The sequence below is a fragment of the Maylandia zebra genome, linkage group LG3 (assembly GCF_041146795.1).
Source record: "Maylandia zebra isolate NMK-2024a linkage group LG3, Mzebra_GT3a, whole genome shotgun sequence".
Taxonomy (NCBI): Eukaryota; Metazoa; Chordata; class Actinopteri; order Cichliformes; family Cichlidae; genus Maylandia; species Maylandia zebra.
The window spans coordinates 36838527-36850912 of NC_135169.1; the positions used below are offsets into that span (position 1 = coordinate 36838527).

Sequence of the window (12386 nt, forward strand, 5' to 3'; positions counted from 1 at the left end):
GCAGAGAGCGGATCGGGGCAGCTGCTTTCTTACCCGACCGCAGTCTCCTGCTGTTCTGCTGTGGTTTCTACCCAAAGTGGTCACCGCAGCTTAAAAAAGACAAAAGGCACGTCCTCGTTCAGACAGGCTCAAAGTGGTGAAGCTGACTTCAGTGCATATTATGATTATAACAATGGCAGCAATGATTGTAATGTGCGTGGGTCTGCTGGCAGACCGGCTGGTATTAATAACACAGCTGAAGATGCTCCATCTTTTATTATGCAACAATAAAAATGAGTCTTACTGTTGTAATAAAACATTTTACTGTAGAGTTCAGCATAACTCACGTTTTTAATAATTGCTTTTACGAGCCCTGTATGATTTTTATTCTGGTTCCTGCAGTTTTTTAAGCTTTCCTGTGCTTACACTGGATCGTTTTGTGAGGCGAGGTTAATTCTGTGGAAAGAATTTAATCTTTTTAATGAACCGTCACCTAAATTGTGCTTGTGTGCCCATGATCTTTAAAAACAGCAGTCAGGATCCACGCTGGCAGCTGTGAGATCGCAGCAGTACAGAAGTAAATGCTAAATTTGCATGCTAATGTGTGAGCCAAAAGAGGGACTACCATTATATTGAGATTTAAACACCGCAATACAAGTGCTGTTACAAGAAATTTTATTATATGTGGGAAATAGAAACCAATTAATGATAACAAGAAGAAAAATCCACCAGTCCTGATAAGATTAAGCTAGCAAACAAGAGGACAGACAGAAGCTGCACCACAGTTTGGGCCATGATTAGAATTACCACTCCCCCTGACCAAGTGATCACACTCAAACATCAATACACTCAACTGCATTAAAGTTACCCCAAGAGTGCACACCGGCTGCCATCAGAAAATCCTGTGAAAGACACACCAAGAGAAAGCTACATCCTCCAAGCTCCTTCTTCTTATTCCTCTTTCGGCCGATCACCAACTATCTGCATATCCTCCCTCCTTCGCTACATCCATAAATCCTCTGTGGTCTTTTCCTCCTGCGTGGCACCTCCATCTTCAACATCTGCTTCACCCTGTCTGCAGTTTCCTCTTCACCTTTCCTTTGCACTGTCTATTGCATTGTATGGTTAACCTTATGTATTCAAACTCGTCTACTTTTACTACATCTATTACTTGCATGTTCACCTTTCCACCTGTTTCCCTCTCATTCACACACATGTAATCTGCTTTGCTTCTCCAGTGCACACCTCCATCTCTCCAGGCTGTCCTCCACCTGCTTTCCACTCTTGCTACAGATCACAGAGTCATCTGCAAACATCACGGTCCTTTGCTAGTCCGCATTTCACGAGCTTGTACAACCAACTTTTCATTTCTTTATCAGTCTCTCACATGGTTATGGAGGAATTTTGGGAATCCTTTACAGCCCATTGAGGTTTATTCACAGTTGTTTTAAAGTCCCACCACAGCATTTCGGTCGAGCTGAATTCTTGACTAAAAGTCCAACATGTAAACCTGATGGTTCCAGATGAAGATGGCGAACAAAAGCACGGCTTGTAGCCGGCAGCGCTGTGAAGTGGTCATTATACATGCTACAACACAGGCCCTCTGTAAGCACACGCCTACAGAAACTTACCTTCTGCATATACTTCATTAGTCTACCTGTTAATGAGCAACACAAGCACACTGTACAGATCCACTCTGGCTGTGAATCAGTGTAAACAACACTTTTTACTGCTAGTCACCTGCATTAACCAACTTCATTCACGCACCCTTGCCTTTCTTCGCCTTCCCTCCGTAACACCCCACCATCCAACCATCACTTCCCCTCCTCTCCCTGCCTCCCCTCCCCTTCCCAAAACCTTACCCCTCTCCACGCCTCTGCGCTGCTTCTCCCTCCTTCTTTCCCTTCTGCACTCTCGTCTTTCCCAATCCGGGAGGACAGCAGGATGGAGGACTGGGTGTGGACCCCCATGTGCCTTCTTGTCATTTTGTCCTTGGGATGGACTGATGCTCAGACTAATGACACTAACGCAAGGTAAGGTGTGCGCAGCAAAGTTATTCTGTATGTATGAGCTGTCAATGTGCCCTTTGTGAACCAATTTTCTTTTCAGTATGTGCACATGTGGCAAGCAATTTTCAAGCCCACATCAGTCTGGATTAACTACTGTGCATGTGTGAGACTGTTTCCTCTCCTGGTCGCAGTATTGTGATTACCGAAAGTTCGGTAGAAATAGAAGGGTGTAGCGTTAGAAAGATGTGGTCGGCATCCCATAAACACACAGACAGGCAGGCGGACACATAATGACAGCGTGCTGTAATTTATTGTGATTAAATCTGGGTAGATGTACCAGCAGCAGTGCTCTCGTGTCATATAGTTTGTTTTTCTTGTTGCAGCTGAGAAGTAAATCTTCCTGAAATTCTTTGTTTGTGCAGAGTTCCACACAAACAAGGTGTAAATTGAACATGAGAGACAAACAAATGCCTGTGGCCTGCTAAGCTCCTGAGGGTCAGAAGGGAGGGGACTCCAAAACTGGAATATTTTGGCCAAGTGTGGCCTTAGAGTACCACAAGAGACACACCATGCATGCCTGGAGAACTTGAGAGACAGAAAAACAGCTCTGTAATGTAAGGGATTGTAAATTTTACCTCACTGGCTGCTATGGAGTAAAATTTAAACCTAATTTCCAGCTGCAGAGTTTCTGGAGGAGAACCAGATGCCAGATCAGCCAACATCTAAATTAACGAGTCTGGGCCTGGCCCGCACGGCAAAATTAAAAGTTGAAGCTGGCGCTGCTTTGATGTGTGTTTATCCGAGTGCGAAAGAGTGGGTGTGTGTGCCACCAAACCGTGTGTGATTGGGCTGCTGTGCGGCGGTGTTTGCAAAGCGAACGCGTACAGTTTTCTTGCGGTGCAGTCAGAGTGTGGCGATAACACATATACTGTGTATTAACAGTCCTGGCTTGGTTTGGCCAACTTCTATGAAAAAAAAAACATACCATGAGAGTTTACTGGGAACTTTCCCAGCCTTGGAGAACAGAGAAAGACTGTGTTTTTCACATCTAAACGTGTGTGTGTGCAGGTTTTTGCCTCAATGCTCTTCAGTATAGCTGCATAAGCAAAAGCAGCATTTCCTGAAGCCCACGGCACATGAAGTGAAGGGCAGGATTTCTTTTTCTCTTTCTCTTTCAGGCCAGTCTTCCACTGTGGAGGCCACCTGGTCATAGACTCCGGCATCGTGGCCAGTGAAGGTTTTCCCAGCTTGTACAAACCCAACAGCAAATGCACCTGGTACATCACTGTGAGTCACTGAAAGTAGCTGTGATGTTTCAGTCTGGGACACGGGGATAGCGAAACAGTGGTAGCACCTATGTAGATGACTAAATGTTTTGAACTGAAGCCAAATCATTGTAGTGCCAAAAGGATGTGATTGCTGTGTGGCACTAGAAAACTAAAGAAAATGTGATTTAGAAAAAAATAGAAAAACATTTAATGAAAGCAAGGTCAGGTTGACTACAGTGCTCTCAGATCAGTATACAATCTGTGCTGCCTCCTGAGCCACAGCCGCCCCAAAAATGATCAAACCACCAACAACAGGCTCATATTAAGTTGCCTTCATCATCCTACTATAAACCAGCTTGGCCCAAACTGGACCGTACCATCTCCTCATAGCTACAGGGGGAGCCAGACTGTTAGAAAGTGCTTCAACAGCACAGAAACAAGAAGCAAAACATTAATTTACAGTTCCTCTGTGAGTCCTGACAACTATTGGTTCATCCACATGTAAATAAACATGTTTCAAGAACTCCATTCCATTTACTGAAATTCAATTCAGTTTTATTTAAATGGCTCCAAGGCTCAAGGAGCTTTCTGTAGTAAAGTAAAGACAGCAGCACGGAGAAAACCCCAACGATCAGACGACCCCCTATGACAGCGGTGTCGATCTCCAGGCCTCGGGGCCGGTGTCCTGCAGGTTTCAGATGTGTCCTTGATCCAACACAGCTGATTTAAATGACTAAATTTCCTCCTCAACATGTCTTGAAGTTGTCCAGATGTCTGGTAATGAACTAATCATTTGATTCAGGTGTGTTGACCCTGGGTGTTATCTAAAACCTGCAGTTCGGCACCCCTGCCCTATGAGCAAGCATTTGGCAACAGTGGGAAGGAAAAACTCCCTTTAAACAGGAAAAAAACCTCCGGCAGGACAAGGCTCAAGGAGGAGCAGCCATCTGCTGTGACTGGTTGGGGGTGAGGGGAGGAAACAGGAAATAGTGAAATGGGACTTTTTGGGGAGAAGAAAAAACAAACACTGCAGTGTTTCCTTTTGTGTTGATAATTCAAGTAACACCTGTGCTATTCCTTTTTTTTTTGTCATTTTAACTGTGAAATATATTATTTATTTTTATTTAATCGGCAGGTCCCTCGAGGATAACATCTACTTTTCAGATCTGGCCAACAAGCCACATTATTACAATGTTACAAATTCAGATATAACATCAAACCACATGAAACAAAATAAAACAAGTCAGAGTCAAAATAATACAAATACGAGCTCGGGGTTGTGAATAACAGTTGCATAGATGATCATTTTCAAATCTGGTTATTTTATTTTGGTAATCTATTTTCTTCTGGATCTATTTCCTTCAAAAACACATCTGTAGTTTTTACTCATTATTGATATGCTTCACTTTCAGCATTTTCTTGCTGTTTTCAGAGTAACACAAGCAGTATCAATGTTGAAGAAATAATCTGCCTTACATAACAAAAAACCAGGTTGTTCCTGTGTGTGGGTCATACTGAGTCTGTTGTCCCCTCCAGGTCCCCGAGGATCATGTGGTCATGCTGTCTTTCCGCCTCTTTGACTTAGAGGCTGACCCCATCTGCCGCTATGACTACCTGGACGTCTACAACGGTCACTCCCGCCTAGTGCAGAAGTTAGGTCGATTCTGCGGGACCTTCAGGCCCGGTGCCCTCATCTCCACCTCCAACACCATGATGCTGGAGATGGTGACGGATGAAGCCACTGGTGGAAGAGGATTTCTGGCTTCTTTCAATGCAGGGAAGCCACATATGGAAGGTGAGGACAAGTAATCCTGCAAATATTTAACTGGGGCTCCAGGACACAGTTTTGTTATTCTCCTGCAAACACAGGGCAGCCTCATGCTTTTATTGTATCACCTGGCTTTTGTCTCACCTTAACATATTGTAGCACACTCTTATTTTTTAACTCCATCTTCTTTTTCATATTTCCACAGAGAACCAGTTCTGTGGAGGACGACTGACCAAATCACAGGGCTCCGTAAAGACGCCCAACTGGCCCAACTCCAATTACCCAGCAGGCATCAGCTGCTCGTGGCACATCTCCGTAGAGCCGAGCAATGTAAGCTGATCACACTACACTTCATACAGATTGAGAGCGGTTCACATCAGAATTTCTGTTATTATTATTATTAGATTCCTAATGATCGAGTAGCATTAAAGACCTGCTCGCTTATATTAAAGAAAGCTGAATTTATCATTTTATTTATTTATAGCATATCAGTGCCTTAATATTAGTTTATCTGTCAAATTATTGTGACATGTTTAAGTGAATATTTTTACCATTTTACCGTATTTTTTTTCCCGTTATTTATACGAAGAAATTAAACCGCAGATATCCAAATATTAAGTTATGTGTAATAATGAGAAATGACACAGAAAAAAATATCAAAAACGCTTACTGAAATGTATTTAATGCTTCATACAAAAGCCTTTGATGACACCTTCAAGACGCCTCCTTTATGGAGAAACTATAGTCACATGCATTGCTCAGGCATGATTTTGGCTCATTTTTCCACACAAACAGTCTTCAAATCCTGAAGACACCTTTATGAACTCTGAGCATCAGAGCTTTCCATAGATTTTCAGTTAGATTCAGGTCAGGTGGTTGGCTGGGTCATTCTACCAGCTTTATTTTAATCTGTGAAACCAGCTGAGTTTCCTTGGATGTGTTGGGCTCATCGTCTTGCTGAGATGTCAAACCCTCGTGTCGTCTTCATCATCCTGTTAGATTTTTATCAGGTATGTGAAGGGTGCCCGCGCCATACGCTGAAAAACAGCCCTACATCAGGATGTTGCCACCTCCAAACTTCACTGGAACCTTCAGTAGTTTAGAAATTCTTCTGTAACCAATGCCATCGGTATGTTTTGCATAATAAGGCTGCGACGGTCTTAAGAAAGCTCATTGATTTTACCCTTCATTAGATGTTTCTTGTTGACACCTTGGTAATGAGACACCTTTTTATTGGGACTGAACCACCTGATATTAATTTGCAATAAGTGGAAGGATTGCTTTCTGATTACTGAAGATTTCAGCTGGTGTCCTTACTTTTTGTACCTCCTTTTCTTCATGCGTTCAATACTTTTTCTCTTTGTCATTATTACACATAACTTAATTCATGGACTATGGTTTGATTTCTTTGCATGTGTGGATTTGATAGGTTGTTACCGACATCGGGTCAATTTCATGTCAATAGCACCTTTAGAATAATATTTACTTAGAAAACTGCTGATGTGTTCAATACTTATTTTACCCGCTGTACATATATCTAGAATGAAGCATCAACATGTTAAAAAAAAAAAGTCAGATATCTACTGTTCCCCACATGGCCCACATATCTCTTTTGGTTATGTCACCCTAATTAACATATTAATTTGAATTCTGACATTTTCTACAGCCATGCCTAAAAGTGGCATTCTTCACATTCATATGCATTTGAAAAGACTGTAAAATATGTTGATTTTTGTGGCTATTCTGAACTTGTAAGTTAAATACCACAAATTAGGCCGTCTACAGATAGTTATTGACAAGAACACAAATTAGAAAACAAAGTGACATAAGTGGAAAGTAACATCCAGCGGAAATAAGGACACATGTAGGACTGGTTCACTAGCTAGGCTAGCTAGCATAAATTTTCCCGGTGGAAAAATTTGACAGCATGATGTTGCACTGAGGAACAAATGCTAAGGAATATACGCTGTACATAGCCTTCCAACTAGCGTAAAAAAAGAGAGCAATTAATCCACCTTATAGGGTTTATTTTCCAAGGGTTAAAATGTTGTACCTGGGAGCTGAAAGCACCTAATTGTTAGCAAACACCAAACATGTATTACCTACTCACATGTATTACCTACTCACATAGTTAACTCTATAAAAACGAATAATATAGCCAATATTTCCAATCAAAGAACAAATAGATTCTTGTGGATCTAATCTACATAACCAGTGAAGCTGACAATGCACCAGGAATGCAATAACCTCAAAACAAAAAAATTTGCACATGATTGTTAACAAGAACTGGGCTTAAATCTTTGTGAAATATACAATTAGAAAATATGCACGGGCGCTGAGGTATCATTTTAATTTGTATTTCTATAATTTACGTGCACCAAATATTAGTCAAAATCAAATTTCAATTGACTGCATGTGCAGTTGAGTATGTTAAATGCCTTGTGTTGGAAATAAATGGCAGTAAAGGGGCCCATCACAAGGAAATGTACTTTCCTTGTAGGATACTTAATGCAGTTATCGTGTATGAGTGTGACAGCGGCCTTGTGCCGAAGTTAAAATGAAAGACCTCTTTGAGTCCCTGCAGGCGTGATCATGTGTGCCAAGAGATTGAACTAAAAGAAGGAGGGAAGGAAGCAAGGGCAAGAGAGGGAGTAAATGCACCTCTGTGTTTCAGAACTCCACCACCACCTCCTGATGGCTGCACTGTACACGGCTCATGAAAATTAGTCAGAAGTAAACATGTGCTAGCGCCATGCCCTGCCAAGACTTTCATAGCTTTCTGTTTCCACCTATTTTCCAGGTGATTGAGGTACAGTTTGAGAAACTGGATCTGGAGCCTGACATGTATTGTCGTTATGACTATGTGGCCTTATTTAATGGGGGAGAAACGGATGACTCGAGGAGGATAGGGAAATTCTGCGGAGACAAGCCACCAGGGTGAGATACTGTTCAGATATAAGCTACTTTGAATTAAGCTAAATACATGTATACATACCTTACAGCAGAGCTTTGCTGACGTGTTTATACTGTCACGTCCCGTTTCTTCCACGTGTCTGTCGCTTTATCCTTTCTTTCTACTTTCCCTGTTCCTTTCATAGCACTATAGTGACAAATGGGAACGAGCTGCTTCTCCAGTTTGTGTCTGACCTCAGCGTGACCTCAGATGGATTCATGGCCCACTACTCCAGCGTGCCTCGTGGGTCCCGCACACCCACTGCAGGAGGAGACTTTATCCACAGACCTCAGATAACCTCCACGACAAAAATACCCACCAAACCAACCCCCAAACCAGTTCCCAAACTCAGACCAAGCCCCAAGCCCAAACCCACCCCCAAACCAGTTCCCAAACTCAGACCAAGCCCCAAGCCCAAACCCACCCCCAAACCAGTTCCCAAACTCAGACCAAGCCCCAAGCCCAAACCCACCCCCAAACCACCCAAAAGGCAACCAGGAAGGCCACCGCTAGTAAAGAAACCTCCACTAAACAGACCCACTACTACTAACATCAAACCCACATCTAAACCTAAACCTACACCTAAGCCTAAACCTAAACCTGAAATTAAACCAACACTAAAGCCTAAACCTAAACCTGGAGTTAAAACTACACCAAAGCCCAAACCTACACCTAAACCCAAGGTCATTAAACCAACTCTTAAACCAAGAGTCAAGGTTAAACCCACACCTAAGCCCAGTATAAAACCCAAAGTGAAACCAGTGAAGCCAACCACTAAGGCAGGAGTTAAACCAACAGTCAAACCTAAGATGAAACCCACAGCATCATCTCAACCAGGAGTAACCAAAGCAGTGACCAAGAAACCCAATGTGAGCAAGAAACGTAAGTACAATAAAATGAGTGTTGAATTTTTAACCTGCTTTTTACCCCCATGTATGTATTTGTGTTTACTTGTACTAGAAAGTGTTTGTTGCCGCATGTTTTTCCTACAGCTTTACCACTGAACCCACTGTGTACACAACCCTGTAAGCGGACTGGAACCCTCCAAACCAGCTTCTGCCCTCATGACTTTGGTGAGCTACAAAACAAGCTGCAGTCTGGGCTTTGCATAACTCCTCTCCATCTATTTTCACACCTTTACACCTACAAAATGTCACTTGGTTCTACACATTTTCTCCCCATTGAAACATGCCTTTTTTGTGATTCTAGCCCACTCTACAACTAAGTGCTTTCTAACATTCAGACACATTTATACTCAGACGAATGCATCTGAGAGCAACTTATGGTTAGTGTCTTTCCCAGTCTTTGGCATGAAGACTGGGGCACCCAGAGGTCAAACCACCAATCTTCAAATTAGTAGCGACCACTTTAGGGTGGCTTTTTAGCAATGGATATTTCACTCATAAGCAGATTCCTCAGATAATCACTCAGAAAGTCTTAAATTTTTGACCAAAGTTTAAAGAAGTCTAAACACCTTGCAATGATAACTTTTAAAAAATCTTAAATTGTTTCCCTTAGTGACCACATCTTTCTTTTTTCTTTATTTTAGTGATTACGGGTAAGGTTACGTTTATAGATCCTGGTCCAAGGGGCTCAGCAACCATCGAGGTGTCACTGATCAAGGCGTATAAGACAGGAAGCCTCACCGTCACCAAATCAGGACCCGCCAAAACAGTCACACTGACTTCTACCTGCAAGAAATGCCCAGGACTAATCAAAGGTAAAAAATGAGACAGTTTTCTTGCTCTCCATCTTACAGAAATATTGCCACATAATACAGTTAGAGCAGGTTTTCAAACGTCTGTAAATACTGTGTACAAACTGGAATTTCTTAATGATGGCTTTCTATGTTTCGGGTACTACCAGTGCTAAAATCCAGTTCAATGTCAAACTGTATGCAGATGATATGATTTTGTATTTAACCAATAAAAGTCAGCGATTAAAGGCAATAATGTAGATAATAAAACCATATAGAGGTGTCATATTGCAGCATATATCATTGGTGCCTCTGGGATTATTGTAAATAAATAACCACTACATAAAGAATAGGAGTAAAACAGAGTTCTGGATTGGTATGTTATTTAACAGGAATTGTTCATTTTCAGTGTTGTTCCTTTCAATGTTTCCCTTTAAAAATCACAAGCTGCTCTGATGTAAATGATAACAACTTGCTCTGTATTTCTTCATTGTCTCTTGTCCAGGCCGTAACTACGTGTTGATGGGAAAAGTGGACACAGAGGGCAATGGCCATTTGAGCCCCTCCAGCTTCACCCTCCTCTTTAAGCCCGTTCATTCAAAAGCACTGGATGTCCTTTCTCGCAAATCATGCTGACATCGTGGCCTAAACCACCAATCAAACTGACAGCCTTGACTCTTTAGAAAATGTAACATTGCATAAAGAGTGAAAATATTATAAACAATATCCTGCAGAATTTTTTTCATATTACAATATGGTTGTGAGAAGGAGTTACATTTTAAACATACGATATTAACATATTACTTTTGTATTTTCTATGTAAATTATAAAGTTTCTGTGTTAAAAGATACATAATAAACACAGTTTGGGGGTAATTTTAGTCTCGACTATCCATTACTTTCCCTGGTACACTGAAGTGCTATACAACATAAAGATCTTAGAGACCATAAAACAAATATGACATTTATCACCAGCAGCAACATGACACATGATTGTGAGGGACTGTTGTCCTACATGATGACCTCCTGAAAAGCTTGCAATGGCCTTCATATATCAACCACGCTGTCACAGATGCCACTTTAGTGCGAAGGCAGCAAATCGAACAAAGTGCTGGTCTTCAGTGATTTTGGTCCATATTAACATCACACAGTTGCTGCAGCTTTTTCAGTTGCTCATTCATGATGAAATATTTTGTTCTATCACATCCTGAAGCTGTTTTATAGTAATGAGATCTGGTGATTGTGGAGGCCATTTGAATACAACAAACTCATTGTCATGTTCAAGAAACCGGTTTGAGATGATCCCATGAACTTTGCAAAACATGGTTTGTCATCCTGCTGAAAACAGTCATCAGAAGATGGGACCACTGTGACCATAAAGGGACATGATCAGCAACAACACTCAGGTAGGCTGTGGCTTTTAAATGATGCTCATTAGTACTAAGTGACCCAAATTGTGCCAATATCCCCCACATCATTAAACCACAACCACTAACATTAACTGTTAATATAAGGCAGGGTGTATCAGTGCTTTCATCTTGTTTATGTCAAATTTTGAACATATCTTCCAAATGTTGCAGCAGAAATCGCGACACATTAGACCATTTGACAATTCAATTTTGTAGCCTCAATTTTTGCTTCCACTGCTTCAAGGTTTGACATGTCGTGTGTTCAGAGATGCTCTTCTACATAGCGTGGTTGTTAACAAGCGGTTGTTTGAATTACTTCTGCCTTCCTATCAGCTCAAAGGAAGGCATTCTCCTGGCATAAACGAGTCATTTTCACCTAGAAAACTGCTGCTCACAGGATATTTTCTGTCCATCTGACCATAGAGATGTGTGAAAATCTCAGTAGATGAGCATTTAAAAAAAAAAGAAAAAAAAAAGACTCAGACCAGTTGTCACGTTAATGGGTCTGTTGACCCAGCGTTTTAAGTTTTAGTTTATTTATGTTGATGTTTATGTTTAAGTTTTTTAGGTTAGCTAAGTTCATTTGTTTATCAGATTCCCTTTGTGTTTTTCTACCCCTAAATTTAAGTTTCCCTCACCCTTTATGTGTTTCATGTCTTATGTTGTCAAGTTCGTATTGCCATGTCTGCGTCTCATGTTTCCTGTTTTATTTTGAAGGTCTGTGTCCTGTGTCAGTGTAGTCGGCTTTGCTTCCTTCATCTCGTAATGTCAGCTTAGTGTTAGCAGTTTCCCCATGTGTTTCCACTTCCCCTAATCACCCTTGTGTGTATTTAGTCTGTGTGTTTCTTTTTGCTCATTGTCAGGTCGTCTGTTGTCCTTTCTGCTATGTTTCCAGGGTCCAGGTACCTTTGTGTCCATGTCGGGTTTCATGTTTTGATTTTTTTTAAGTTTATCTTTAGTTTCCACAGTTTAGATTATCGTTTAGCTTCATATTCATCAGTTTTGTTTTGTAATATTTTACCTGCCTTAATAAACGGCTCGCTTTATGTTAACATTCAAGTTTTATTCCACGTCCATTTGTGTCTGCATTTTGGGTCCTCTTCGTCACTCTATACACTCTGCCTGTGCCAGACTGTGACACCAGCCCATTTAGCAGTAAAAAGCATTCAAAGTCCCTTAAATTACTTTTCTTCTCCATTCTGATGCCAGATTTGAAATTCTGTAGATCAGCTTGACCACGACAACATGCTGAAATGCACAGAGTGGCTGAAGTGATCGAACGATTGCATATTTGTATTAATGAAA

General features: G+C 41.3%; 1 protein-coding gene across 1 annotated transcript; it reads left to right on the forward strand.

Annotated features, from left to right (window-relative positions):
- The first annotated feature begins 1871 nt into the window (after positions 1–1871).
- pcolceb (procollagen C-endopeptidase enhancer b) lies at positions 1872–10548 on the forward strand. The gene is made up of 9 exons (XM_024799912.2): positions 1872–2012; positions 3167–3275; positions 4793–5051; positions 5230–5354; positions 7825–7961; positions 8123–8859; positions 8970–9050; positions 9527–9697; positions 10179–10548. Exons 1-9 carry the CDS (start codon positions 1924–1926, stop codon positions 10307–10309), a joined length of 1839 nt encoding a protein of 612 aa, XP_024655680.2. The 5' UTR covers positions 1872–1923; the 3' UTR covers positions 10310–10548.
- The last annotated feature ends 1838 nt before the right edge of the window (positions 10549–12386 follow it).

Coding starts and splice junctions, on each gene's coding strand:
- pcolceb (XM_024799912.2), top strand. CDS start 1,924: ATGGAGGACTGGGTGTGGACCCCCATGTGCCTTCTTGTCATTTTGTCC. Junction 9,051..9,526: donor CTTCTGCCCTCATGACTTTG/GTGAGCTACAAA, acceptor TCTTTATTTTAG/TGATTACGGGTAAGGTTACG. Junction 9,698..10,178: donor ATGCCCAGGACTAATCAAAG/GTAAAAAATGAG, acceptor TCTCTTGTCCAG/GCCGTAACTACGTGTTGATG.